The following is a 23169-nucleotide window of genomic DNA, read 5'->3' as shown; positions in this document are numbered from 1 at the left end:
GTTTGTTTTCTTGTTTATATGTTATGTCAAAAATGATTAAACACTTGAGTATGTCTGATTTCCCAAAATCTGATGAGTTTAATGCCTTTCTAATATTAGTACAGAAATAGCTCTTTATCTTTCAACATTGGCTACATCAAGCTGTAGTGTGTTGAAATACACATAGTGGTACAGTATGTGATGCTTATGAGACTTCATAGCATATCATAATTTTTCACTGTCAGATTCACGGTTGAATTTCATAATACGGAAGCGCAGCAAGCCTCGTAATTTAGTGACGCCAAGTTTCGTGCTTTTCTTGTAAGACAAAGGGTCTGTCTTCACTCACTCTACCAGCATAATACCCGTCACATATACTGTACTGTACACACATACCGATTAGCTTAAAGGAACACGCCAACATTTTGGGAAATTAGCGTTATCGTAAGAAGATAGATACCAGTTTCCTCTCTGTGTGTTCAGTAGAAAGCTATCTGGCTGCATGTTAGCCTAGCTTAGCACAATAAATGGAAGCGGACATGACCGGTTAGCCTAGGCATTGTCCAACTAACACCTCTCCCAAAGGCTAACCGGTCATGTCCGCTTCCATTCATTGTGCTAAGCACAGAGAGGAAACTGGTATCTATCTTCTTGTCTCTCTCTGGAGAAGACAATAAGCGAAAATGTTGGCGTGTTCTTTATACTCATTCAGCGCCAGACCCGAGGATAGTCGGGTTATCTCGCCAGCGGTTGGGCGCCATACCAGAGTATAGTCGGGTTTTCATCATTATTTCTTTTATTCGATTTTCTTATTCATTTCCGGCTCACGGACCTCTGGGTTACTATAGGAAATCATTCTGAGATCGCTAGAGTGCAATACCGGCCGCATCCTGCTAGATGGCAGTATCGCCCACCCTTTGAAACCTTTTTTCACACCGGGTGTTACATTTAATTCCCTCCGGGCGCAGTATATTGGGTCAGGCAAGTCTTGCTGTTCACCCGATCACATTGAAACGCGTCCAATGCCCCTCGATGCATGTGTTGTGCCGGATTATGTTGGGGACACGATGGACACCAATACTGGAAATCGCGATCAGACAATTGGAATATTCTTTTTGGGATACCTCCTAGTAAAGGTAAGGACTATATGACATCCATCCTACTTTGATCCAACCATGATTTCACATCGATCGCAATGATCATATGTACAGTAACGTACTCCAAAACGTATGCCGTTGGTGATGATCAAAGCATCCAAAAATTTGCCCCCCCCACCTTTCATGTATTCATCATGAAACATAATACCTATTATATACCTTTGAATTGGAAATAATAGCGTGTTCAGACGAGCAACGCCGACGCTTTTAGCCAAATTCACGTATTGCTCCATAGCGCAGTTTTTCAGGAATTAGCCAGGATCACTCTGAAACTATACAATATTCACCACGGTATAACACGCGAACGTATACAGGAAACATTTATTATTTTTCACATGTTGAACAATGGATAGTTGATGTAAAAAATGTACATCAACTATCCATCTTTCAACATGTGAAAAATTATACATTTTTTCATGTATGAATTTGCTTTCATTTAATGAGCCATAGTATTGTCTCCATACTGTAGCTATAATATAGAATATTGAATATAGCCCTGAAAACACTGCCACGCATCCCTATCTCTTAGAGCGGTGGCGCAGTAGGAACAAAGATGGCTAGACCCGCCGGCGCTGAAAGAGTTAAGAGAGACAGGAAGTGGATATCTTGTAGAGGTATTATGTCCAAGGGGTAGAATAACTAACTTTTTTTTTGGTTTTTTCAGCCTCCAAAGCCTGAGCTGAGAGAAGGCCCACCGATCAGACCTCTGGAGAGTGACGCGGATGTGAGCATCCTACACTTTTGTCTGCTCCTAAGATTCACTCACACAAAAATACAGTTTGGTGATTTATTCTTCGGCTTGAAGAAAGGAGCTCATCTTAACTGTCCTCCATCAGGCTGTGCTGACCAGACTGTGTGGCTGCGACAAGCTTCTGCAATCTCTGTCCATCGAGCTGGCCCAGCTGCAAGTGGACAAGGTCAGTCATGCTGCTTCCACCAGTTAAAGGCACACGGGAAATTAGCTTATCGTCTTCTCCAGAGAGAGACAAGAAGATAGGTACCAGTTTCCTCTCTGTGCATTCAGTAGAAAGCTATCTGGCTGCACGTTAGCCTAGCTTAGCACAATGAATAGAATCGGACATGACCGGTTAGCCTTCAGGAGAGGTGTTAGTTGCACAAGGCCTAGGCTAACCGGTCATGTACGCTTCCATTCATTGTGCTAAGCTAACATGCAGCCAGATGGCTTTCTACTGAACACACAGAGAGGAAACTGGTATCTATCTTCTTGTCTGTCTCTGAAGAAGATGGTAAGCTAATTTCCCCAAATGTTGGCATGTTCCTTTTAAGATGCCTTCAAAGTCACGGTCCATATCTTGTAAAGATGTTTGTGGGTAAAGTAATGCTTGTGTATAAAATAATAATAAATAAAACAGTCCTGGGCAGCTCCTTGTCATATGGTTTGTGATACTGTAACAACAACAACAACTAACCTTCCTATTGTCTTTTACTATTATGCACTTTGCTACTAAGGAATCTACCTTGCCTATATTACTACCTACTATGCTACTAATATGTCTAGATACTACTATGCACTCAAGACTGTAACACCCAAGTTCAACACTGTTTGACGAACAATGTTACTGACCCTTAGCTGCCAAAGTTGTACCCTTCCTGCTGACTTGTTTAACGAACTTGTAAGTCGCTTTGGATAAAGGCGTCAGCTAAATGACAAACATTTGTAAATGTAAAGAATTAGAATAATAGGACTTGTAAAATCACAAACGACCCGAGAGCAACTTTCATACTACATTATAACTCTAAAAACACAAGCCTGATTGGTGGGCTTTCATTTTGCCTTTGAGTTCTGCTCATACACAGCTTCATCAAGCTGTTCTGAACTCTCTCTGTCCTTCTCTCAGGACACGGTCCACTGTGCGCTGGAGTTGATCAGGCTGCAGCTGGAGGACTGGCAGAGCATGCAGGGGCCTCGGGCCCCGGAGGGGGCCTTGACCCAGAAGGCCTTGCTCCAGGAAGAGCTGGTCACTATCCGGGCCAGAATGTGTGACGTGTCGTTGGTGCGTAATAGGGGCCATGAGCCCAAGCAGCTACTGTCAAAAGACAATTTAAACAGAGCCGGATTAGTAGGACTGCTGAAAATTACGATTTCTTTTTCTTTTTTCACAGCTATAACACACAGATTTTGTTTTGTATACTTTTTTTTGTTAGTCGTGTATTTAGAATTATTATTATATTTCATAAATAACATTATTTATTTGTATTTTGTCCAGGAGATGGAGAGAGTATGGAGTCAGTATGAGAGGATGGAGAGCGAGCTCTCTGTCTTCCGTTCTCACCTACAGCACATCTGTAACTTCGGGATGCCTCAGGTAGAAACTACAGGACTAGATCCCCTGTAAGATCTGGGATGTACTGTATGAAGCGTCTTAGAACAGGGCGGCTGATCTGAGACCAGTTTAACCGGTGAAATTATATGATCATGTGACTTGACCACTAATCCCAAAATCAGCAGTCCTGTCACTGCAATTTTGTTAAACCAGTGTATATGGTTTACTATCATAGCGTATTCATACTTATTATACATTATGTATTCATAGTGTATTCATACTTGTACCACTGTACATAATAATACTGTACCAATACTACTACTAATACTGTATTAGCTTAGCATATTTACTCAGTAGTTTTGTTATATATACTCCACATATTCACATGTTACACTGTACAATATATTGCTATTGTTTTGCACACTGGTTAGCTGGTTAACTTCATTTTGTTGTACTGTACTGTGCTGTGCAATGACAATAGCATTGAATCTAATCTAATGTAATCCGATTGAATGTAATCTAATCTAATCCAATGTAATCTAATATCTGAGTCTGTACGAGTACATTTAACACAGACTCAAAAGTTTCAAATGTGCTCTTACAAAGTCAAATATATGCAGTGATTTCTGTCAAGTACTCTTAGAATCATAACTCCCAACATTGTTCACTCGTAACTAGGGATGTCCGATATTATCGGCCGACCGATATTATCGGCCGATATCGGCAGTAAAATGTGATATCGGAAAATATCGGTATCGGTTTAAAAAAAAAAAAAACAATAACAATATTTGTTATATATATATCCAGTGAAATGATTAGTTACCTGAAATTATTCCGTTTTTTGGGGGGGGAAACCCTGCATATATCGGTATCGGTTGATATCGGTATCGGAAATTAAGAGTTGGACAATATCGGTATCGGTAAAAAAGCCAATATCGAGCATCCCTACTCGTAACTTATGCACCAGTATAACCAAAGGCTGCTTGTAGCAGGGGTGTGTGCTCTGTCAACCTTCTCTGAGTGAACGAGTTGCAGCTAGCTGGTTTCAGAATCAGAATCAGACGTTTTCACATACAAGGAATTTGCTTTGGTCGTTTTCGGTGCGACATTAACGGACAGACAATAACAGACAGATAATAAAATAAAGAGGTGGAGTAAAATAAAATGAAATATGAACTAAGTTAAGCACAATAGAATAGAATATAATTATGAAATAAAAATATAGGCCAGGGCTGTACAACTGTAAATAAAGAGGTTGAATAAAATAAAATGGGATATAAACTAAATTAAATATAGCACAATAGAATACAGTACAATTATAAGTAAAAAAAATATATAAAATAAAAATAGGAATAGGCCAGGGCTGTACAACTGGGCAAGATGTGGTCAGGTATATACACTAATTAGAATAAAATAACAATAAAGTGAGATGGGATAGGTATGAACAGCAAAGTATGAACAGGTATGATAACAAGTATGACCGTGCGTGTGTGTGTCTGCCCTGTCAGGATCAGTCGCAGGCCCAGAGGGAGCTGTGGATGATGGAGGACATCCTGGCTGGGCTGAGGATCAACAGGGAACACTTCCACCTCCTGCTGGGACTACAGAGAAGTAACCTCAGCTCTTCACGCCTTTAGAGGCTAAACGTTAGCACTTGTTGCACTATGGATGCATGGCTGGATGGATGGATGGATGGATGGATGGATGGATGGATGGATGGATGGATGGATGGATGGATGGATGGATGGATGGATGGATGGATGGATGGATGGATGGATGGATGGATGGATGGATGGATGGATGGATGGATGGATGGATGGATGGATGGATGGATGGATGGATGGATGGAAATATGTATGCATGTATGTATGTTTGTAAGACTTTGCGACTGAATTCGGTCGTTAAAGAACCCAGGACGCCTATCGTAAAGAGTAGGGGGTTCCTCGACGTTCCTGGCCAAATTCCCAATCAGATCTCTGACATCAAGGCCACCTAATCCCCTTAATTGGCTGATATCAATCCCTGTCTCCTGAGCCGTTAAGCCATTGTGTAGTGTGATGTGTGCCGGGTGCCAGTGTATGGTAGCCATTGAGCCTGCGTAGCCCAAGGTTGGGTGCACTGCTACCAGTGGTGGTGAAGGAGGCAATTTCCCTAACCCTACGTTGTAAATCGCTTTGAGTTTGAGAAAAGCACCATATAAATGTAATGCATTATTATTATTATTATTATTATTATTATTAAGAATGTAAGTACCAGGCGGTCGGATGGCGTAGCGCTGCACTGCTGTCAACCGTACGCTGCACTGCTGTCAGTGGAGGAGGGCGTGCTACTGTATGACCACATCACTTGTATGATAGCACGTAGACTATTATATATACACATCTGTCTGTACGTACCTGCATATAATCCTTTTTACATATCTGTAGATACTTTATCTATATCTGTACATATCCCTTACCTACTCTTACTAGTTACGCTGCTGGTCAGTATGACTACTACCATAGTGTCTTTATACCTGTATCACTGTACATAATTAATACTACAACTCTGCACATACATCTGATTAGCACTATTACTCAGTATTTATATATATTATACCCAGTTTAATCAACTGTACATTGTATATTACTATTGCGCTTTACTGTTACATTTGCACTTAGGTTGGATGCCAAACTTCCTTTTAGTTTGTAGGTTTTGTGTGTTTATGTATACGTAAGGATGGATGGATGGAAGGAAAGCAAATACATAAATAAATAAATATGAACTAGTGATTTGATAATACATACTGTAAATCACTTCTGTCAACATTGTTGTCTTTTTTGTCTCTTTAAGTTCCCCCCTCAGTGTTTCAGCAGACGCCCCCCCACCCGGGTTCCCCTGGCTCTCCCACAGACGGGCTACCCGGTGGACCGCCAATGGTGAGCATCACAACAACCATGTCACATGTATTTGACCTTCCCTCAGAGGTGGCTGAGTAATGAATGATAATTCTTGCAGGGGGCGGAGCAAGAGCCTCCAGCCCGCCCACCTTTACCTCAGGAGTTGCAGGAGTCCAATCAGAGCAGGGATCATGGGCATGGATGGATAGACCCAACCTATGAGGTGGGTGGGAAGCCTTGTCTGGTTCCAGGAAGTCTTTTTCCAACGGTCGTAGCTTCTGGTGAAAATGAAAGCTGCATTATGTACAGGGAGTGAGTATTGGGAGGGATTTCTTTTTTACTTTAGAAAAGTATTTAAGGAAAACTCATTACATTTGTATAATTCACCTTGTAAGGTGTAAAGGCGTATATTTCGGTGTAAAGATAATGTAAGAGGGAAAAAATTATAAGAATTTTCAAATCTGAGCTCCATTACTCAGGAGTAACAGGTTATGGATATGTAACAAAAAAGGTACCTGTAATACCCTATTAATCCAACTGTAATTCTCTGTTCTTACTTTATATATAACTGGCAATTACACAGTATTTAAGAAACTGTACATGTTACATTCTGTATCCAAGAGTAACTTAAAGGTAATAGATTACATTACGGAGCTTGAATATCTCATTGTTATGGAACAATGCTGATATAAATTTAAGAATGAGTAATTCGCTTTTGGTTTTCAAAAAATGGTTTGTATATCTATTTTTGAGGGATACAAATGTGAATACTTTGTTTGGGGGCTTAATTTGATAAGAATATAGGACAGGCATATATATACAGTATAAGCATTATGATTCAGCCTAAACCTGTACCTCACTGCCACCACCACCACCACCACCACCACTACTACTACTACTACTACTACTACTACTACTACTACTACTACTACTACTACTACTACTGGGGGCGACAGTGGCTCAGGAGGTAAAGCAGTCATCCGGTAACTGGAAGGTTCCCGGTTAGATTCCCACTCCTCCCGGGCAGCGTGTCGAAGTGTCCTTGAGCAAGACACTTAACTCCAAATTGCTACCGATGAGCAGGTTGGCACCTTGCATGGTTGCCGCCGCCGTCATTCTGTGAATGTGTGAGTGAACGGGTGAATGTGAGGAACAAAATTGTAAAGCACTTTGGATAAAAGCGCTATATAAATGCAACATTTACCATTTACTATTTACTACTACTACTACTACTACTACCACGACTACCATTACCACTACTACTACGACTACGACTACGACCACTACCACTACTACTATTATGTTGATCGATTACAGTTGTACACAGGTGATCTTTAACCCTCGAGTCACCCTTGTCGCAGTTCTGGTCAAATGGGTTAGGGTTTTCTTCACGTGTGTTTGTGGATAGCGTTGGCTATATTTTATGTATATGAAAAAAAAGTAGCTTAGTATCACATCTTGGACTCACATTACAATAATCCATGTTTGTTTTTTAAAAGCAATCACTATTAAGTGTGTGAACAACAAGAGTCACACCTTTCACCCTAGTCGCAGAACTGGACAGGTTAGGGTTAGGGGGTTAGGGTTAGAGTTAGGGTTAGGGTAACCCTAACCCCCTAACCCCTAACCCTAACCCTAACCCTAACCCTAACCCCAACCCTAACCCTAACCCTAATTTAAGAAATGGTAAAAATCCTGTAAATGAATAAATATTCATTTATTAGTGAGGACTGAAGTTAATAATGATATTCATGAAAGAAAATTGGAACAATACATGAAAAAGATATGTTTTTACTGAGATCAGAGTTTCGGTCACTAGGGAGACAGGTAGTGGGTTTTTTGAAGGTTGACTCGAGGGTTAAACTGTTACGGATCACGCACATCAACAGCAATGTTTCCAAACCTGGGATTTGTCATCGGTATCACTGGCAGTGGCAAGAGCCTCAGATTTCAGAAGGTTTTCTTTTCTTTTATGCGTGTGTATTTTCAGGGATACTGCATGCGGCCCGCTGACCCTTCATGCAGGCGGGGAAAGGACCACACTGACCTGCTCAGTGAGAGAGGTGGGCAAAACATATACACTTAACCCTTTCACTAGCACACTACAAAAGGTTAACCGTCTGTAGTGTGGTAGTGAAAGGGTTAACCTTCTGTAGTGTGGTAGTGAAATGTTAACCTTCTGTAGTGTGGTAGTGAAAGGGTTAACCTTCTGTAGTGTTAGTGAAAGGTTAACCTTCTGCAGTGTTGTAGTGAAAGGGTTAACCTTATGTAGTGTGGTAGTGAAAGGTTAACCTTCTGTAGTGTGGTAGTGAAAGGGTTAACCCATTATAGTGTGCTAGTGAAAGGGTTAACCTTCTGTAGTGTGATAGTGAAAGGTTAACCTTCTGTAGTGTGGTAGTGAAAGTGTTAACCCTTTGTAGTGTGGTAGTGAAAACGTTAACCTTCTGTAGTGTGGTAATGAAAGGTTAACCTTCTGTAGTGTGGTGGTGAAAGGGTTAACCTTCTGTAGTGTGGTAGTGAAATGTTAACCTTCTGTAGTGTGGTAGTGAAAGCGTTAACCCTTTGTAGTATGCTAGTGAAATGGTTAACCTTCTGTAGTGTGGTAGTGAAAGGGTTAACCTTCTGTAGTGTTAGTGAAAGGTTAACCTTCTGCAGTGTTGTAGTGAAAGGGTTAACCTTCTGTAGTGTGCTAGTGAAAGGGTTAACCCTTTGTAGTGTGCTAGTGAAAGGGTTAACCTTCTGTAGTGTGGTAGTGAAAGGGTTAATAGCAATAGACGGAAAGGGTATTATCAATATACAGGCCAGTCAGTCAGGAATACATGAATCATTGGATGATGATAAGGTAAGGTTTATACTATATTGTATATTCACAGAGTAGATCCAAGCCGTTGTGTCCTCCCTGCCTCGTATTTTCTATTTCAACACCCTCTCTCTCTCTCTTTCTTCTCCCACTATCTCTCCCACTCCCTCTTTCCCCTGCTCCTCCTTTCTTATCATTCATTTCATCTTTAGAATCTCAGCCTAGCTCAAGGTGGACGACACCAGATGAAACCATCCAGTCAACCAAGGTTCGAATTTAAGAATTCCTCGTGATTTTCCCTGTGTGCTTGCTAACTCCGCGGGGACGCATGCATGTGTGATGTAATGCTGAGCCAAATATAGAAGCTGATCCCCCCACCCCCCCCCCCCCCCCCCATCACAATCACAGCCAAATTCCAATTCTTTGATTCTCTCATCTTCCTTGCAATTAGGGCATGACGCAGTATCCGTTCTAACCAACAGGGGGAGGCAGAGGTTCACTTCTCTGTATAGTGGCTGTCTTGTACCACCCAACCCCCCTCTCTCTCTCTCTTTCACATAAATGCATATACTGTACACACACACATGCACGCACTCACACACACACACACACACACGTGTACACATTCACACACACACACACACACACGCACTTGGATTCACATGAATGAACACATACACATGCATGCAAGCCCATACATACATATTATGCACACACACGCACGCATGCACGCACGCACACACACACACACGCACGCACACACACAGACACACACACACACACACACACACACACACACACACACGTCACCACAGATATTATATCTGCTATGGTTTCTGAAGCACAGCTTCAGCATTCTGATTCATGCCATAGAGTAGAGCGCTCCTACTGTACGTGCGTAGCGCTGTCTGCAGGGTTCGTGTATGAATTCCAAAGAGTCTGTATCTTTGCCCAGAAGGGGAAGATGAGCGAGGAGGAGCAAATGGAGAGGATGAAGAGGAACCAAGGGAGGATGGCCAGTCGTAGGAAGCCCCCCATGCCTGGTGCCCAGACCCAGGGTCAGAGTTCAGATCTGCAAGAGGAGGTCGGTGACACAAATGAAACCAGTGTCGGTGATTGAAGAGTTATTATACCGGTGCACTTTTGAATAGAGGAGGATGGAAATCTTCGCATGATACCTTTATTATTTATTATTACAACTAATTTCAACAGGCCATGTTTCACTCGATATAATTTATTGTCCCAGATTTATTTCTGTATTGCCTTCAAAGTTAAACATGCTTATACAGTACACTGGAATAGAACCATCACACAGTAAAGTGTCATCAATTATATCAATATTCTGAATCTATCAATAAGATGTTCAGATAATGAAAGCCCAGACATTCTTGAAGTGAATTATGAAACAAAACCCCGCTATTCACTATAGCGTTTGATTCTTCTTAATGGACTTTGTGCTGCTTGTACAGTATATATAGCGTATAAGTGTATATGTCTCGTCTATGTACTGATCCTTGTATCCCTGCTCTACTTTATTTGTGTTTTAAGGCCTTGTAGCTACAGCACTTTGGTCAACTCTGTTGTTTTTAAACGTCCTTTATAAATAAGGTTGACTTGACTTGAATAACACACTTACAGTATGTAACCAAATATGTAATTCCTTAATGGGTTTTGTGCTGCTTGTATATAGTGTATAACCCATCTATGTACTGATCCTTGTATGCCTGCTTTACCGTATTTTAATGTGTTATTATTAGTAGGGATGTCCGATATTATCGGCCGATATTGGCATAAAAATGTGATATCGGAAAATATCTGTATCGTTTTTTTTTTTTTTTTTTTTTTACATTTATTTAACCTTTATTTACCCAGGCAAGCAAGTAAGAACAAATTATTATTTTATTTATTGTCAAAGTATGCATAATGTTGTGTTAATTACACGACAAGAGATATGTAATGTTAATTACCTGAAATTATTCTGTTTTTTGGGGGGGGAACCCTGCATATATCGGTATTGGTTGATATCGGACAATATTGGTATATCGGTATCGGTAAAAAAGCTTATGTAACCAAATATGTAATCCCCTCAGGCCCCCTTTCCTCTCCGGGTCACGCGGGTCGTCACGGCCGTGCTGCCGTCGTCTCTCATGGCCCGGCGGGTCTCCGTGGAGGACCCCCCGGCGGAGCTGGCCACGCTGCTGCCCGAGCAGATCCCGGCAGAGGTGCAGCGGCGGCTGTCGGACCAGAGCAGGAAAGTGCTCAGCAAGCCGCCGAGGCGCCTGCTGCTGCTGTCGGAGACGTCCGACCAGAGCTGGTCCCCTGCGGAGGCGGCTCGGGACCAGCCCACCCGGCGGCTGGCCAAGGCCCTCCAGGATCTGGCCTCGGAGAGACACGAGCAGGGCCTGTACGGCCCCGGTGCTGGCAGGCAGCAGCAGCAGAACGTGACCAGGTCCTCCAGCAGGGAAGACCCCTGGCCAGAGGTGTTCGAAGGAGAGCCTGCGGAGAACTCCAGGACCCGGGGTCGTGACCGCGCAGGTTTAGGGAACGGAGGTGTGACCTCGGACCTCGGGGTAAGAGGAGGAGAATTATGGGGAGATGATGAGTTTCACGTTTCAAGTTCAAGTTTGTTTATTTGTCACAACAAAATACAGAATACTTTATGATTAAATGCTTGTTTCTGCATGAGCCCCTGAGAGTGTGCTACATACAGTACAGTAAAAAAAAAGTAAGTAAAAAAAAGTTATTAAGAAGTAAGTAAAAAGTAAGTAAGGGAATGTTCAGTCAATATACATATATACAATATGCAATACAGAGTAAAATGAGTAACAGTGAGGTACAGTGCAGAAATTAGATGCGGTACAAAACTTAGGGTAGGGTGCAAATGAGGTATGAATGTAGTGCAAATCTCTTTAATACTAGATAAATATAAAGTGTGTTAAAGTGAGTAAAGTGAGTGGTAAGGTGAGTGTTTGTTTAAAGTGGGTGTGTACATGTGGATGTGTGTGCAGTGAGTGTAGATGATGGGTTGTTACATAGTGTCATTGTCATTGAGCATCCTGGATAGAAGCTCCTTCTGAGTCTCTCTGCACTGGCCATGAGATGAAGGTGGAAGGGTGTTAAATAATAATAACTGTGGACCTCCACCCTCTGTGTCTGTTGGTCCGGGACACTGACCACTGACCAGACATTCTTTAAAGGAACATGCCGACATTATCTGAAATGCACTTAGCGTCTTCTCCAGAGTCAGACAAGAAGATAGATACCAATTTCCTCTCTGTGCGTTCAGTAGAACGCTATCCAGCTGCAAGGTAGCCTAGCTCAGCACAAAGCAGATACGGATCAGCTTCCATTCATTTGTGCTAAGCTAGGCTACCTAGTTTTCTACTGAACGCACAGAGAGGAAATTGGTATCTATCTTCATGTCTGACTCTGGAGTGCATTTCCCATAATATTGGCGTAGCTGTAAATGTCGGCATCAGAGGGAAGAGAAGGAGAATACGGGCAGATGATGAAGTTATGATAATAAATAATAATAACTGTGGACTTTCTTTGTTCAGTGCAGTTTCTTTGTTTCATTGTTTGTCTCATCCTACCTCCACCCGCTGTCTGTTGGCAATTGCTATCTAAATTGTATTGGTCTATAATATTGCCTTCACATTGACTGCTACGAGTAATGCCTACACACTGACAGTAATGACAAAGAGACACATTTATACTATGACGTGGCTTAAAACATGGTGCATATTCCATCACAACAGGCTGAAGGACGACCCTCGGACCTGGACCCTGACCTCTGTCTGACCCCTGAACAGCGGGAGGCCAAACTCCGACGCGTGGAGCGGATACGGGAGAGAGTCATCCGGAGGTGGGGTACTTGGAGTGTGTGTGTGTGTGTGTGTGTGTGTGTGTGTGTGTGTGTGTGTGTGTGTGTGTGTGTGTGTGTGTGTGTGTGTGTGTGTGTGTGTGTGTGTGTGTGTGTGTGTGTGTGTGTGTGTGTGTGTGTGTGTGTGTGTGTGTGTGTGTGTGTGCTCACTGCTAGAGTAGAAGGACTTTCGGAATGAAAGCAGCCAATCAATGACGGCCAATAAAGAGTGATACATGGAAAAGTATGTTTGAAAATGAAGTGTCCCTCCAGATGATCAATCTCAGTGCTCCCTCTCGCTCTCTCTCTCTCTCGCTCTCTCTCTCTCTCTCTCTCTCTCTCTCTCTCTCTCTCTCTCTCTCTCCCTCTCTCTCTCTCTCTCTCTCTCTCTCTCTCTCTCTCTCTCTCTCTCTCTCTCTCTCTCTCTCTCTCTCTCTCTCTCTCTATCTCAGTGCAGTCAGAGAGAATGCCAGAGCATCCGGACACCAGCCGATCAGGAGGACGAGGCAGGAAGTCCACCAGGCCCCGCCTACCCTGATCAATGACACGGCTGGAAAGAGGGCAACGTCAGGTACTCATCTTCCAATGATGATCTTGTCATAGCCTGTAATGTTCTCAGTGACCCGGCAAGCTAGCTGACACTGGCAGTCATTTTACCTTTTCTTGAGGAAGCAGAAGATTGAGTTTTTGAGACACAGATAAAACCCAGACTTTAGCTTCATCCTTTCGATTGGCATTTTGCAACGGTGTTCCTTTAACCATTAGTTACCATGTGAATTAATGCAGCGTAATATTGACCACTGACACTGGCTGACTACTCAGTAACTACTCAGTAACTACTCAGGAGTCTGTAACGATGTCCCTTGCCTCTTTTCAGACTCAGAACCTCGTGATAACCACGGAAGCTGTTGTGATAGCGACAGCGGTCCTCCACATTATGGACCAGTAGAACTTCGGACCTCCAGTGGAACATCTCAGGATGAAGATGAGGGAGATGGATATATGGACAAGTGTAACAGCAGTTTGGGGAACAAAACACAGCACAAAGATTACAGTGGGAGGAAAGGGCTCAGCAGACGTAAACCCACGCCTCCCGCTTCCCCCTATCATATCTCGTCTATGACCGTTTACCAGAAAGATGGAGGCAAGGGATTCGATATGAGCACGGCGCCGGACAGGAGGAAGATCTCGAGGACCTCTCGAGTGATCACGGCGAAAGCGGTTCTTTGTCCGCAAATCTGAGAACCAAGTGGTTTCTCTCTACCAATCAGTGGCAATCCTCCTTCATACCTTTGCAGAACCACGGTATAGAGTCATTGTGTGACGGGGAGTCACCGGACGCGGACTGCCAGCCGGAACATCACAGTTCAGAGGCCGATCCGAACGAAATCTCCTCCGCTGTCAGTCAGAGTTTAGAGAAAATGAAAGAGAACCACTCGCTCTTCTACAAGATCGCATGTGACATCAACATCTCGGATTCTGACATAACGAGAAACGATGGAAACTCGGGTCTCCCGACATCCTCCAAGTCAGAAGAGGGAACGGAGTTGTCAACCAATGAATCAATTCCAGAAGAAGTAACCTCTTGTGATGTAAAACCATCTGACAAACAGACTCAAGATTCCAACGAGGTAACATCCCCTAAAAGTGCAAACGTATCGTCTGAAAATAACCAGAACGGCATCTCAACCGGCGATGACAAACGGCAGGATTCGACACTGACGCACCAGACCACACAGCCGACCATGCCCGCCGACGCACTGTCAAATACCTCGACCAAACCGGCCGGAGAGCTGTGCATTTATGAAGAGATCCCTGACAGAGGAGTGGCCGATGACAACTCAAGCCAGGAGAACCGTCCGAAAGTGGGAGAAACCGATCCTGGAGCTTCAGATCAGGGTACGGGTTCTGATGGCGCTTCGGATCAATGTGCAAAAACCGAAGAGGAATGCGGCGGAAGGAAAGAAGCAGAGAAGGTGGACCAAGAGAGATCTGCAAGGTTGGGGAAAGCTAGAAGTCTGTGTGAGGAGAACAATAAGATCGTCCTAGAACAGGGCAACAGAAACTCTGGTTCTTTTCACGAGGGAGGAAGGTTGATTCGGAGTGGCTCCTTTGGAAAGGCCAGAGTTACAGTATTAAGGACGAGTTTGTAGAGCGAGCGAGATGGCCGTTTAGTGAGACATTGAGCTAAACGGCATTGAGAAGCACAAGGACATAGTGGTAGAGCTAAAATGTCTATTAAGGAGGGTATAGGAGAGGACGTAGTACTGAGTGAAGTCGGACCGAAGTTTTAAATAGGAAATGATCAAATGGGAACATTATGCTTGAAGAGGACTTCCAAGGAAACATGTTGGGAAAACTTTGAACATTTCCGACATGGTTCGTAAGACCTGCATTGTAATGAATAATACAAATAATAATAATACTTTTTTTTTTTTTTTTTTTTTTAAACTTAGTCTTAAGAGAAACAGTCCTTCAGAAAAGAGAATATTAAATGAAAACCACAATATGAGCAATGCATATGGGGTTGTTATTACAGCTAATGTACAACGAATACAATTCAGTCTAGAGTAGCAGTAAAATTACATGTCCAATGAATCAACACTTTCATTCCACCCCATTTAATGCACATCTAACACTGAGCCAAAAAAAAATAGAGATATTACAGTCGGGTGGTTGTTCATGGTTTGCCAAGATAACCCTGTCGTTATTTTCACTGTAACAATTGTGAATTGTGTTGGTGTTTTGTATCTCAAATGTCCTAATTAATAAACATGCCATGTGTCTGACATCAAGATGTGTTCCGCTGATACTCTGAATCCAAATACATTAGTAATGCGCATATGAGAGACGTGGGGGGGGGGACATGTACTGTATATATTTGCTCTCATTTCATCAACCCCCCCCCACCCCCCCCAAACGATAGTCCCCCGACTCCTACACTCGCGGTTAACTGTTCTCTAGTCGGGCTTGATGCAGAATCGCACAGAGCCTTTAAAAGAGGCTTTGTCACTTTAAATCCTTGCCGTGTCTCAGTCGATGACATCATTGTCTGAGAACACATTACATCACCTCTTCCCAGGCTCTCTCTCTTAAAGACAGCACTCCCTTATGTTTACTGTGCCATCACACACACACAGTCCGGCTTATCTATTTACACGGAGAATGATATCCATATCATTATCCTTATTCCACATCAATCTCTATTAAATTAAATAATATTCGTGGGTTAATTCAGATTCAGTGGATGTAATTACCACGCATGACAGGTCAATTCTGTACATACATTATGTGGGCCACAACATGCCAACTGGATGTATGACTTTAACATTAAATAGGCTGTTCTTGATTATTATATCATAATTACGTGATTTCCCTTCCAGAGGCAGAGAACATGGAAAGGAATACGTAATCCTAACACATTTCAATACACTTTATGAAAGAGAAATGTATTTTCTGACACCTAAACATGTATCTTAATAAGCATATAGGAACACATGGAAAGGGGGTGCTCTTTGCCACAGTTCAATAGGTGAATATAGTTCATAAGAAATGTAGGCTACATACCATGCACAAACACATTGCCACACAGTAACGTTTTGATAACTGGATCTTCAAAGGTTGACCATAAATGTATTTAGTTTTCACAATTCACTGGAGTGGTCACAAACTCACAACTATTTGATGTTTCATATGATCACAACAAAGGCCTGCATTTACAAAACGTCCCCAAGCACAGACAGGAGCGTGTCTGTAGATGTAGATCATATAAAGACCTATCAAGTTTTTCTTATTAGCCTACAAAGTGTAGGTTCTATTTTATTGGGCTATAGTGAGTCTGTGTGGCGGATTCAAGCCTATACAGTTGAAAATCAAACGTCTGCTTGTCAGCGTGCATTTATCTCTCATATTCATGCTGTAGGCCTATAATTAATCAGGTGTTTGATTGGCCTGTGTGTGAGTGAGTGTGTGTGTGTGTGTGTGTGTGCGTGCGTGTGTGTGCGTGCGCGCGAGTGTGAGTGCGTGCGCGTAAATCACAGAGAGCTGCGGAGAGTGCTGAGAGAGTGTTTCTTTAAGACCCATTACCTTCCAATCCGTACGGAAGGGGAGGCTGTGGTGAGGCGGTGTTGTAGCGTCGCTCCCCGCGCGTCCCTTATGCCGTTTACATGTGGAAGAGAGGCAGACAGAAAAAAGGTTATTTTTTTAATACGATCGGGACACAGGCGCCGAAACACGACCCGCGGAGATCATGGACGGACCTATAAGGAATATATTCACGTCAAATATGGACAATAAAGGCTCCGCGCGATGATGACTGTGGTAAGGATGGAACTTCCACACCACACCGCCCATGATCGCAACCCAATTTTCATTGCACAGGATCAGAATACAATAATATGCATGCGTTAAGGAAACGGGGGGTATACGATTATGTGGAAGTGGTGTGTGTGTGTGTGTGTTTGTGTTTGTGTGAGTGTGTGCATAAGCAGTAACGCCGTGTTGTCAAGGGTGGGAGGGAGGGAGGGAGGGGGTAAGCTACGGTTCGGAGGGGAGGGAGGTAAATATATGAAATAGACGATGCACCGTTTGGTATATCAGGCATTGACAGGTGCGTTATAGCAAGTGCAACACACACACACACACACACACACACAATTTTTTTGGGGCGCGCGCACTGCTCGCTCCCGTTTTAATTTGCATAGTTAGGTGAGGTGATACCTGGAGAGAGAGAGAGAGAGAGAGAGGGAGAGGGAGAGAGGGGGAGAGGGAGAGAGGGGGAGAGGGAGAGAGAGAGAGAGAGAGAGAGAGGGAGAGGGAGAGAGGGAGAGAGACCGACCGTCCAGTAGGCTATAATGTGAAATTGTATGGCCTGCTCTGCTATATGCATTGCTCATGATAACCATAAACCATGCTTCTAACAAAACCATTTATAACAGTCAGTCTCCTATACCTTATGTAGGCTAACAGACGTGTCACAAATGTTCTCTTGTTTTTTTTTTTCCTATTTTATAAAACGTAATTAGAAAGCAGGCCTATTAAATAATGTGTGATGTGCACAATACCGGGCCATCCTTCCGACGCGCGCCTCGATCTCCAACGCGCGCCTCGATCTCCAGCCCTATTTGGCAATTCCGAGGCGAGACATCGAATGAGCTCTTCTCCACTTTGCGGATTATTTCATTAACATCATGTAATAATGATAAGGCCTATGATGAACACCTCAACACGGCGCTCGTCGCTGTGAGGAATGTGGAAGCTGTGCGCGCACGCGTGTGTGTGTCTTATTATCGAATGGTCTTCCCTCTATACATTCAGAAATGGAGGTATAGCCATATAGCCGATACAGTCTAGTCGAACTGTCTGTTATCAGCATTTAACAGCAGCATCACCTCCCTCCTCATTTAATAATAGCTAGTGGTTTGGACAGGAAGGCAAATAAGTGCACGTGACGTTACTTTCGTTTCGTTCCTTTTCTGTCTGCCTATAGCTGCCGACAATCAGTTATTGATTTCAACGACGCGCCTGGTCGGTACAGTATTAGGAAAAAGGCGCCGCCGCGCGCCCCGTGATTATGTCTGTGATCAGCACGCCGCGGAAATGCCCATGGATGGAGCTGTCGACAGTTAAAAACGAATATCAAACCCATTTCGTTCATTGTCGGCAGTTGTGGGAGCCCGCATCAACTCTCCCCGCCCAGTGGTGCGAGCACTTTCTCTTTCTTTCTTTCTTTTTCTCTCCCTCTCTCTCTCTCTCTCTCTCTCTCTCTCTCTCTCTCTCTCTCTCTCTCTCTCTCTCTCTCTCTTTCTCTACATAGTATACTATTTTCCTTTACTCATTTTAGTAGACAGCTGCTATTTTAGTAAGCTGATACATAATTGGGGCCCCGTCCTAATTGGTCATGTAGCAACCAGATAGCCAGGCTACAACCATGACAGCATTCAGAGTGCTGTTGGATGTTGACACGTGACGTGAATGATGGCGGTAATCACGCTTCTAAAAAATGAGCTACAACATTGATAGTCCTATGATTACAGCTTACAGGCGCATGCGTTTTCCCCTATACCTAAAATGCTCACAGTGACAAGAGGCCTATATCCAGATATTGTCACCGACTTCAACTTATTTCCTGTGCAATCCTTCCCAGCTTTATTGCCATGCATGGCAATGAGAAGGACCAAAACTACTTTGTGCTCAGATCAGTCAGATCTATCTCTCTCTTCCTCTCTCCAGTGATACCTCTTGCATCAAGACAGGCTGAATGGTTGAGTTTTACCTGTATTGAATTTGGACTCAAGAAACCAAAACCCTCCTCAGAACAACTACATTTCTATTGTAGCCTACATCATCAAAGAGCATCGTGGAGGGAATTGTATAATGAAATGATAGACAAACCTTTAAAAAGCTTTGCGGTGTGTATTACTGGTGTAGGTTGTACAGTGATTGCATTGGTCTTCGTTGCTTACTGAAATGTCACTGATATGGTCATTCAAAAAGAACCCAGGGCGCCTATCGCAAAGAGTAGGGGGTTCCCCAACGTTCCTGGCCAAATTCCCAATCAGGTCTCTGACATCAAGGCCACCTAATCATCCCTCCCCCTTTAATTGGCTGATATCAATCCCTGTCTCCTGAGCCGTTCAGCCATTGTGTAGCAGTGTGATGTGTGCCTGGTGCCAGTGGCAGCCATTGAGCCTGCGTAGCCCAAGGTTGGGTGCTACACAGTGGTGGTGAAGGAGGCAATTTCCACCCTACATTGTGGGGAGCGCTTTCAGTCTAGAGTCTAGAGAAAAGTGCTATATACTGTAAATGCAATTCATTCATGTACCTCAGGTATGAAAATAACATCAAGCTCAACCTGGTTGAATGGCTAAAAGTTTTCATGACACATTCCCAGAGATGTCACATTCAGGGTTCCTCTTAGAGGTGTAGATTATGTGCAAAATAAATAGACATTGTTTTTCAGTGAGGTGACCATTTAAAACCTACCTTAGTTGCCAATAACTGTACCATGATATGACATCTATTGTTGGCACATTCAAAGAGGTGCGTTACAATGTGAACTTAACCGCTTTCGACAAGACCAGTTTTGGCCGATCACTGGAAGTTGGAGTCCAAGTTTATATTCAGTGATGCAGTGGTGATTTCATAAGTGGTTGGACGGTGTTTTAATGACGTCACACAGAACAGCTCCGACCAGCATTATGATTAGAATGATTATTATGCATAAATAGTAGGAAACATGTTTGTATCGTTTGCTCGCTGGCCTCCCGGCCACCGCCACCAAGCCTCTTCAACTCATTCAGAACGCAGCGGCCCGCCTGATCTCAAACCTACTGAAGTCGGCCCATGTCACCCCACTTCTTAGGGGCCTGCACTGGCTCCCCATTGCTGCACGAATCCGCTTCAAGGCCCTCGACCTGGCATATCGTGCGGCAAAGGGAACCGTTCCCGCCTACCTCCGGTCAATGGTCTCTAACTACACACCCTCAAGACCCCTACGCTCTGCATCTTCTGGCCAGCTCAGACCTACTCCTATCCAAGCTCCGGGAGGGTCATCAAGGAGAAGCCGCCTTTTCTCAGTCCTTGCCCCACAATGGTGGAATGAACTGTCCACCCCAGTTAGAACAGCCGAAACCCGTCCAATATTTCGCCGTCGACTAAAGACGCACTTCTTCAACCATTATCTGAAATAAAAAATTAAATAAAAAAGATATCTAACCCTAACTAACCTTACTGTCATGCACTTGTCCTAATAAACTAACCTACACACTGTAGCACTCAACACTTTGATGAACATTGTTACTCAGCTGATAGAGTTGTGCCCTTCCTGATGACTTGTCGTACAGAACTTGTAAGTCGCTTTGGATAAAAGCGTCAGCTAAATGACTAAATGTAAATGTAAATGTATAGGAAATTACTAGTTTTAGTTTAGTTTTTGTAAATATTGCCTTGAAATAGAGAAGCTGAAAAAGGTAGCAGGATGTAGCCTTCAATATATAAAGAAATTATATTGTCAACAGATATGGTTGAAAAACAAATAAAGTTTTAAATGTAATTGTAGATGCAATATTGTAGTTTTTGTATTTGTATTGTAGTAATCTCTTTAATTGAATTAACTTAAACTAGAAAAGTAAATACAAACTAAATTAACAATGTACCTTACAGTTTACAGAAGGACAGTTTCGTCTCATCCTTCCAGTCGGGACCATTTGTCACATAGTGAGAGGTTCCACAGCTCAAGCAAACCCCCACCAATTGGTACAGGGCTTATATTTTGGTTTTGCTCTTCTCGTTCTTTGTTATGCTATTGTTATGCAAAGACAAGTAAGCAGGTGAGTGCCGGTACTTGGCGCACGGCACGACGAGTCGAGTGAAAGTTGTGAACGCATTTTTGTGTGCACACGCGTGCATGTGCGTGCGCATGCGCATGCTCAGAAAAGTGGTAGAATGGCGTGGTACCGCGTGGCATGAGCACTGCACCCCTGTTTATATTGGAGAAGAAGGAAAAAAGTATTACGTTATCCGACATTAGTGGAGGTGCTCTAGAATTCAGTGGAGGTGAAAAGCTCTGCCAAAAAAGCTCTGGGCTTAATAAACCCTGGCATTGGTTAAGAAGAAGCCCACCTCTGAAACCACATGTGTCCCTGCTGGCCTTAATTCTGCCAGAACCTGCCTTCCTGTGCCTCCCCTATAACCTGTCTGCCTCAGGAGTAGCAACTCAAACATCTACAATTTTATTTTATTTTTTTTACCGATACCCGATCCAGCTATTTTACTGATATCGTCGGCCGATAACGATACCAATATCGGATCGGTGCATCCCTAAATTCTTCTGGCCGCCTCAGACCCACTCCTATCGGAGCTCCTGGGGGGGTCATCAACGCGAAGCAGGCTACTCGCTGTCCTTGCTTCACAATGGTGGAACGAACTTCCCACCACAGTCAGGACAGCTGAAACCCGGCTGCTTTTCCGCCGTTGACTAAAAACACACCTCTTCAAACAATATCTGAAATAAATATAAAACGAACCTTCTTACTGTCTTTTACTATTATGTACCTTACGACTATGCTACTATACTTATACTACTCCCTATCATGCTAATATGTCTATATACTACTATGCACTCAGAGTGTAACACTCAAGTTCGATACTATTTGACAAACAATGAGATGTACTGTACCCCTCCTGCTGACATGTTCACAATTTGTAAGTCGCTTTGGATGTGTCAGCTAAATGACTAAATATAAATGTAAATGCCACCTCACAAGGCTATCCTGCAGGTGTTTCAGACAGGGCTGGACCAGTAACACTTTCATCAAAACCTTATTGCAGTCTTAGAACTGAATGCCTTATTTCCCCTGTTGGCAGTCTCTAGGTTCTAGTGTAAGTATGAGGACAGAAAGGATATCTTTGGCTTCAAGAACTCTCATGGAACTCTCATGGAACTCTCATGGAACTCTCATGGAACTCTCATGGAACTCTCATGGAACTCTCATGGAACTCTTAAAGGGGAGATTAGCAGTCATTCTTGGCACAGGATGTGTTGTATTCTTAGAAACAGTGTTTTATGACACCAAACCTAGAACATGGATTTGCCGTTGAAAAGAGTTATACATATGGAGTATTGACCAACGTGATTGAGGGTTCAAGGTATATCTTGGGGAATATAGAAAGGTGCAGGTGAATCAGCAAACAGTCGGACCTAACTAGTCTCGCACCATTAGCTCACGTGTCAGACAGGCCCTGGCGTCAGCCCCGTAGCTCCGTATACCTTTTATCTATTTTGTATTCGCGTATTGCACCTAGAAATGCGGTGTCTCGGCCAGCTCGTACGCGGCAGATCCGTTGCGGCCACCGTGAGCCGGGCCGCTGTCAAGTTCCAAGCTGCCCGCCGGCGTGAAATAGAACCTCTTGACATTCTGATACACCAGCAGCACCTTTACAAGTCTGCCCCTCTCTGCCACCTTGCACGGCGCGGCGATGATGATGGCGTTGATCATATGCTGTGTCAAGGATCAATATACGTCACTGGCGTTTCGAACTGATCTCTAATCTGCCTCCTCTTTGAACACTAAGGATAAACACGTTTATTTGAGGGAATTTGTGCAGTAATGAAAGCCCCTTATAGTTTGTCTTAAAATATGTTTTTTCTTCTGATAGAGGATCACTGTTGTACAGTAAGACCGACTGAATTAGATTAGATTTAGAT

General features: G+C 43.4%; 2 protein-coding genes across 2 annotated transcripts in view; both read left to right on the top strand.

Annotated features, from left to right (window-relative positions):
- LOC311235500 (pleckstrin homology domain-containing family A member 4-like) overlaps positions 1–6785 on the top strand; it is a gene marked incomplete at both ends in the record, with an annotated part of 44596 nt that extends 37811 nt beyond the window's left edge. The window contains 8 exons of the mRNA XM_084322968.1: positions 1801–1860; positions 1973–2053; positions 2996–3151; positions 3365–3463; positions 4930–5032; positions 6254–6339; positions 6419–6523; positions 6780–6785. Of these exons, the coding sequence (XP_084179094.1) occupies positions 1801–1860; positions 1973–2053; positions 2996–3151; positions 3365–3463; positions 4930–5032; positions 6254–6339; positions 6419–6523; positions 6780–6785 (696 nt within the window). The remainder of the gene's footprint in view (positions 1–1800; positions 1861–1972; positions 2054–2995; positions 3152–3364; positions 3464–4929; positions 5033–6253; positions 6340–6418; positions 6524–6779) is intronic.
- Positions 6786–8332: 1547 nt separating this feature from the next.
- LOC311235088 (uncharacterized protein) lies at positions 8333–15602 on the top strand. Its single transcript, XM_084322435.1, has 7 exons — positions 8333–8363; positions 9313–9368; positions 10056–10184; positions 11191–11670; positions 12859–12965; positions 13415–13533; positions 13840–15602. The coding sequence occupies exons 3-7, from the start codon at positions 10065–10067 to the stop codon at positions 14202–14204; spliced, it is 1191 nt and encodes a 396-aa protein (XP_084178561.1). The 5' UTR covers positions 8333–8363; positions 9313–9368; positions 10056–10064; the 3' UTR covers positions 14205–15602.
- Positions 15603–23169: the final 7567 nt, after the last annotated feature.

Source organism: Notolepis coatsorum, assembly GCF_963971535.1.
Source record: "Notolepis coatsorum genome assembly, chromosome: 10".
Lineage (NCBI taxonomy): Eukaryota > Metazoa > Chordata > Actinopteri > Aulopiformes > Paralepididae > Notolepis > Notolepis coatsorum.
This window is presented reverse-complemented; position numbering and strand designations above follow the sequence as displayed.